This window comes from Grammomys surdaster, unplaced genomic scaffold (genome assembly GCF_004785775.1).
Source record: "Grammomys surdaster isolate TR1022 unplaced genomic scaffold, NIH_TR_1.0 210, whole genome shotgun sequence".
Taxonomy (NCBI): domain Eukaryota; kingdom Metazoa; phylum Chordata; class Mammalia; order Rodentia; family Muridae; genus Grammomys; species Grammomys surdaster.
The window spans coordinates 2402309-2408987 of record NW_021604655.1 but is presented as its reverse complement, the minus strand read 5'-3'; the positions used below and the strand labels follow the sequence as shown (position 1 = coordinate 2408987).

Here is a 6679-nt window from a genome sequence, read left to right as displayed (position 1 = left end):
GGGGGGGAAGTCTATAAATAGCCTCCAGTAAGTTGCACCACCAAAAATATTTGCATTGATCTTAGACCTTTTACAGTGTGGTGTGGTGTGATGGTGGGCATGTTTATGACCTCCCTGCCACAGAGAAAGCCTTCACTAAACACTGCCATCATCATTGTCCTGCCCGGCTGCTAGGAATGCATAGGGCTATGCACACTTGTTCCTTTAAAGACGTCCATTTCGTGTGGCTTTCATGGCCCATAGAAAGCAAAGTGCATACTGCAGGCAGCAGTATACTGGGAAGGAATGGTTGGGGGTGGGGGAAGATGGCAGGATGCTCCCTGGGGGCCTCCAGTCCCCTCATTGCTAAGTACTGTACTTTGACAGTGGGACCAGGCCTGGGCTAGGGCTGTCTTAGGATAGGCTCCCAAACCTGAAGCTCATCCCCTCACCAGGCAGGGACGAGCATATATAGGTGTCTACAAATGTTGGCAAGTTGATGGCTCTCTCCTGCGGGAGTTGAAGATCTCTCATTGAATCAAAAACTCGGCATTTCTGCTAGGCTAGCTGGCCAGCAAGCTCTCAAGCAGGATTGCCCTGACTCTTGTCACTGGGTCACAGGCATGTGCAGCTGTACCTTGCTTTGTTATGTGAGTGCTGGAGATTCCAGCTTAAGCCCCTATGCTTGAGGATTTACCCACAGAGCGATCTACCCAGTCCCGAGAAATTAGTCTTCTTAAAGAGGGTCTTTCAATAGGGAGTCTAAGCTAGTATCTTATCAAAGGCCCAGGCAGATAGCATTTCCTATACCCAGTCTGTATACAGGATATTCTTAACTCCACAGAGGGAAAGGGAGAATAAAGTGATTTTTAGCATTGCTTTTAGGGTTTCACAAGCCTTCCAGGGAAGCCTGAGCTTTGGAGTGTTTCTACCTCTATGGACCAGCAGGGGGCGCTCATAGGTCTTAAACAACAGCTGGCGCTGGCCTCCAGGGTTTAAAGCCTTGTAGCTAGCTGCTAGGCATACAGGTTTGTTTACACTTCAGCCATATGAATCTGAAGGATAGGCTTCACACGGCCAGTGAGAAGCTCTCAGCCCACAGCTTGCTTTTAGAAAAAGCAACATTCAAAATATGCTTTCAGGTACACCAATTCTAAAAGATGCTGGTTGGAAGGTAACACTTCTGGCTTCCTATATTCTCTTGAAGCGTCACCTCTGACTTGAGCACAGTAAAGGCTCTGGGAAATTTCACAGTTAAGAAACTAACCAAGCTACGTATTTCTCTTTAACATTTTCCAGGTGGGTGGTGGTGGGGCACATCCTTAATCCCAGCTCTCAGAGGGGAGGCAGAGGCAGGTGGTGAATCTCTGAGTTTGAGGCCAGCTTGGTTTATAGAGTTCCAGGAGAGCAAGGGCTACACAGAGAAACCCTGTCTCAAAAAAGAACAACAAAAACCAATACACTGAAGATTATTAAGAGGTACACTAAGATAGTGGGCGCTGGGGTGTGGTGGCGCACGCCTTTAATCCCAGCACTTGGGAGGCAGAGGCAGGTGGATCTTTGTGAGTGAGATGTCAGCCCGGTCTACAGATTGAGATCCAGGATATTCAGCAGTACTGTCTTGGGAAAAAAAAGAAACATAAAAAAGAAGAAAAGTGGGGGAAAGCTCCAAGCCAGCTCAGATGGCTTGGGGTTCCCCATGAGAAGTCTTTCATGTGCCCAGCCCTTCAGCTCTTGCTAGCTGCAGTCCCTGCCCCCCTCCTTTTTTTGTTTTTGTTTTGTTTTTGGAAACAGGATTTCTTTACATATCCCTGGCTGCCCTGGAACTCACTGTATAGACCAGGCTGTCCTCGAACTCTGCCTGTCTCTGCCTCCCAAGTGTTGGGATCAAAGGCATGTATCCCCATCACACCTGAAGGCTTCCCACCCTTCCAGCTGCTTTGGGGGCTGTCGATTCTCTGAGGGAAACTACCCTTTCAGCCCTTAGTTCTTGATCCCTTATGTATTCATCATGACTACCAGGACTGTGCAAACCCATGTTGAGGACTCTAAGGTTGGGAAGCTCATACCTCGGATGAGGTTGCTCCTGAGAGAATGGGCAGCTGGTAGCCCAATCATATACAGAGTTCTTCCTTCCATGGAAGGAAGCCCGTTTGAGTTTAAAGTAAGCAAAATAATAAAACCATTTCAGACCCAAAGGAGCAAGTCAATTACATCAGACTCTGATGGGTCATAAAGTGAAAGAATCTTGGGCTGGAGAGAGGGCTCAGCGGTTAAGAGCACTGAGTGCTCTTCCAGAGAACCTGAGTTCAATTCCCAGCAATGACAGGTTGGCTCACAACCATCTCTTTTGGGATCTGGTGCCCTCTTCTGGTGTGCAGGTGTACATGCAGATAAAGTGCTTATATACATAAATCTTTAAAAAAAAAAACAGTAAATGAATCTTCCTGTGATGCATCAATCCTAGACTACGGTTTCCACTTGGTTATGAAATTAATAGGCTTTGAGGCACGAGGAAGGAAGGTCATAAGCATGTTGAGTAGAACATAAAAGAGAAGGAATCGTAGCCCATGCTTATAAGTCTACCACTTTGGAGGTTGTAGTAGAACTGCCAAGATTCAAGGCCAGCTGGAGTACACAGTTCCTGGCCGACCTGGTCTAAAGAGTAGGACCCTGTTAACAAAACAAACCAACGAAACCATGGGGAAAGTAAAGCCATGCCCTGTGTAACTTCGATCTTCCCGCCCCCTCCTCACATTCTGGTTTCCTGTTTCTCTGGGTGGGGACCATGACACATCCATGACCAGTAAAGGATATGTGGATGGAAGAGAGAGGAAGTGAGTCAGCCACGCCCTGCAGCACGCTCTGCTCCGTCTTCACAGGCGGTAGGTGAGGCCTGCTTTCCAGGTGGACAGGGGTGAGAGACAGGGAGAGCTGCTGCTGGCTCAACCCCCACGGTTGCTGGGCACACTCTGGGGAGGTTTGACTTTGGAAAGATGTATCCTGGGGAGGGCTGCCACTCCAGTGGCCATTGGGCCCACGACCCAGAAGCTGGCTAAGAATCTGATTTTCCCAGATGTGGGGAGGTACAGTTGTCAAGGGACAATTTGGTAGGGGACTCTGATAGGATTTGGGGACTCCTCTTGGAGAGACAGGACACAGAGGAGAATCTAGAGACCTAGTCAGCATTGAATTGCCCAAGGGAACCCCAGCTTGTGGCTGGACCTTTCTGGACAGGGTGGCAAGAGCAAGTGGGTCCTTATAGGCACTTCTTGGAGGTGAAGGCTGGCTTCTGCCCTCTGATGCTAGCCCCTGGCTGCTTTGGTCCTGCTGTGTGAGATGGCCCTGTGGATCAAGTAGCACCTGTTGTAATACTGAGTCCACAGCCTGGGACACAGCCCTGCTCAGCTCTTTCCTCAGAGTCTCCACCAAAGCCCGTGGACCAGGAGGACAGAGCATAGGCTCCTCTGACTGTTGTAGAACCTCAGCTGCTCTGGGCTTCACTGCTCCACAGACGTCCTTGCTGGAACTCTGGTGAGCTTTGTTCATAGTCCAGGCACGAGATGGGAAGCTGCTCCTCAGCTTTGCCCTCAGGGAGCTGCTCGGCTCAGTACCTCCTGGGCTCTGTGCTAGTGCTCTGGGTTCAGTGGCCTGTAGGACATGCTCCTGCAAATGTCTTAGCTGTTGCTTCAGCAGATGAAGCTGTTCTTTCACCCGGGTCCCGCCCTTCTTGGGCCCGCGATCCCAGGCAGGGCTAGATTTCAGGGGACCTTGGTGCATGGGAAGGCTCTGCTTTCTCTTCCGCTCCCGGACCTTTTCTGGACAGAATGAGCTCTCTCTGGCTCTGCCTGACACCAGCGAACTAGGAGAGAGACACATGCCTCGGACAATGGTCTCTACTCTGGCCCTCTTTGCCTGGATGTGCTCATCCCAAAACCAATCAGCATCTGTGAGGCTGGATCTGGGCAGTTGACCACTGAGAAAGGAGGAGTCTCTGCCCACCTCTGCGGTGGGTGGGCATCTCTCTTGTTCCATGCAGGATTCTGCCAGATGGATGCAGGTCTGAGACTGAGGAGAAAGCAAGACAGCAGGCAGATCCATCACCTGCCTCTCCGGCTGCTCGTGCAGAACCCCAGAAGGAGCGCAGGTCCTTTGAGAGCCCTGCTAAATTGAGCAGTAAGTGGTGGGCCAGACCATGCTGAAGGGTCTTCTTCACACACAGAAGGGTGAGAATCAGCTGCTTCTGGGATTCAGGAAGGCCAGGGTGATGGAACCTCTGGGACCGACTCCTGAAGCCAAAGACAAGAAGAAAACTATAGATACCAATTAGAGCTATGCTTTTCAAACTTGAATAGGCACAGGAACCACCTTGGGAACTTGATAAAGTACAGGTTTCAATTCAGCCAATCTGGAACAGGGCAGAGATTCTGCATTTCCAACTAGCTACCACACCATGTACACTGGGCCCTCATTTTGAGAAGTTTCCCAAAGAGAACCTCTAGAGGAAGTTTGAGCAGAATAATAATGGTAGCAGGATATGGTGGTGCACACATTTAATCCCAGCCTTCATGAGGGAGAGGCAGATGGATCTCCATGAGTTAGAGGCCAGTCTGGGCTACATAATGAATTCCAGGACAGCCAGAGAGTGCCACATAGGGAGACCTGTGTCAAAACAACAAAAGATGATGGGGCCAACTGAACAGCCTACCCAACATCCCCGGGCTCTAAGCCATGAAGGGGTTACTTTGCTACAGTATCTGTACACAGCTAGTATGAAGTCAGGCTAAGCCTGGTCAGATCCAGAGTGAGTGAGAACAACAGAGTTACCTGGGTACTCTTTTAAAATAGCAAAGTCCTTTGGTTTCATTAGAATAATAGGGCCCTGGTAGTGGGCCAGGAACTCCCCAGTCCAGACTGGGTCTTACATAGCCCAAGGTAGCCTTGAACTTCCTGTGTAGCTGAGAGTGAACCTGAACTTCTGATCCCCCTGCATGCTGCAATTACATGTGTGCACTCTACCAGCAGAGAGTTACATCCCCAGATATGTTTGAGTTTTGAAACAGTGTCTCCCTGTGTAGCCCATGCTGGCCTTGACCTGGAAATCTGCTGCTGCAGGTGCCCAAGTATTGAGAGCTACTACACACCTGAACCCAAGAATCTTTTTTTGTTTTCTGAGACAGGGTTTCTCTGTGTAGCCCTGGCTGTCCTGGAACTCACTCTGTAGACCAGGCTGGCCTCGTACTCAGAAATCCGCCTGCCTCTGCCTCCCAAGTGCTGGGATTAAAGGCGTGTGCCACCACTGCCCGGCTGAACCCAAGAATCTTATTTGAAACAAGTTTGAGAGTCACTGATGTTTTACCGCAGTGCTGCCCTGCATCCCTGAGCCCAGATGATGCACTGTTAGCTTAACCGTCTAGTCAGGAGCTACTTACTGAACACCTGCTAGGGTCAGGCCGCTGCAGTGGAAGGGCTGCAGTGATTAAGACCAGAAGTCTGTTCTCAGGAAACTCTGGGGGCTAGGAGGGGAAGTAGAAACCAGTTCTTAGGTTATGAGGCCTGCTATGAAGAAATCACGTAAAGAGCAGAAACTGGGAGAAGATATAAGACGGAAGCTGTTTTAGGGAAAGCCACTTGGAAATGTTCTAGACACCCAGAGTCTGCTGATGAGGCATCTAACAGATGAGGCAGGACAGATGACAGCACATGTGGCAACTCACTGTCTCACGCCAATCCTGGATCTGGATTATTCCCCCATTTTTGTAGACAAGTAAACTTGGGCTCTGTGCTGTCAGGAGCAGCTCCTAGTTACTAGAATCTTCTGACCCCAGCCACACTTCAGCTGCCTCCATTTGACTGGTTTCTCTCTGTGTTAAGCAGATTCACCATTTTCTACAGGAGATAAATGAATTCCCCTTTTACAGACTTCCACCCTTGTTTGCCCTTCTTGAACCAAATATCAGCTGAAGGGGCTGGAGAGGTCTCGGCAGCTCGGCACACAAGCCTGATGACCCCAGCACCAGCATAAAACCCAGTTATGGTGGTGTGTGCCTGGAATCCCACCAATGGGGAGGCAGAGACGGGAGATTTGGAAGGCAAGCCAGTCTAGCTGAATCAGTGAACTCCAGGCTCGATAAGAAACAAACGCACACGCACATGGATGTGCCCACACAACTGACGGCAGAGAGCTGACTTATTTCTATTACCCTGAGCCTTGCTCTTTTGTTGTTTGAAGACCTGCCAGTGATATCTGCCCTTGGCTTCAGCCTCCACCCCAGGCCTCTGGGTGACTGGCAGAGACACTCAAGTTCCCCATGCTCTGCAAATGAGCAGAGGCAGTGACACCTGCAGCCCCATCATGGGGAAATACACCACTGAAAGAAAGTTGGGATCATGGGTCAGATTAATTAGGGGATTTCCATTTTGAATAAGACATTTGTAAATTATTAAAGAGCCAGGTATGGTAGCTCAGGCCTCTAATCCCACTATGTAGTGAGTTCCAGGTTATCCAGGGGCTACACAGGAAGACCCTGTCTGAAAAAAATTTTTTTAAAGATTTATTTATTTATTATATATGAATACACTGTAGCTGTCTTCAGACACACCAGAAGAGGGCATCAGATCTCATTACAGATGGTTGTGAGCCACCATGTGGTTGTTGGGATTTGAACTCAGGACCTCTGGAAGTGCAGTCAGTGCTCTT

General features: G+C 49.5%; 1 protein-coding gene across 3 annotated transcripts in view; it reads right to left on the bottom strand.

The window, feature by feature from the left end:
• Positions 1 to 6679, bottom strand: part of Prox2 (prospero homeobox 2) — a 22053-nt gene that overhangs the window by 6134 nt on the left and 9240 nt on the right. For 2 of the 3 annotated variants that reach the window (XM_028771899.1, XM_028771901.1), the window contains one exon: positions 2797 to 4268. In XM_028771899.1, coding sequence (XP_028627732.1) covers positions 2797 to 4080 — 1284 coding nt within the window. In that variant the 5' untranslated portion in view covers positions 4081 to 4268. Of the gene's footprint in view, positions 1 to 2796; positions 4269 to 5629; positions 5684 to 6679 lie in introns of those variants that run through there. The other variant, XM_028771900.1, reaches the window with a different exon arrangement.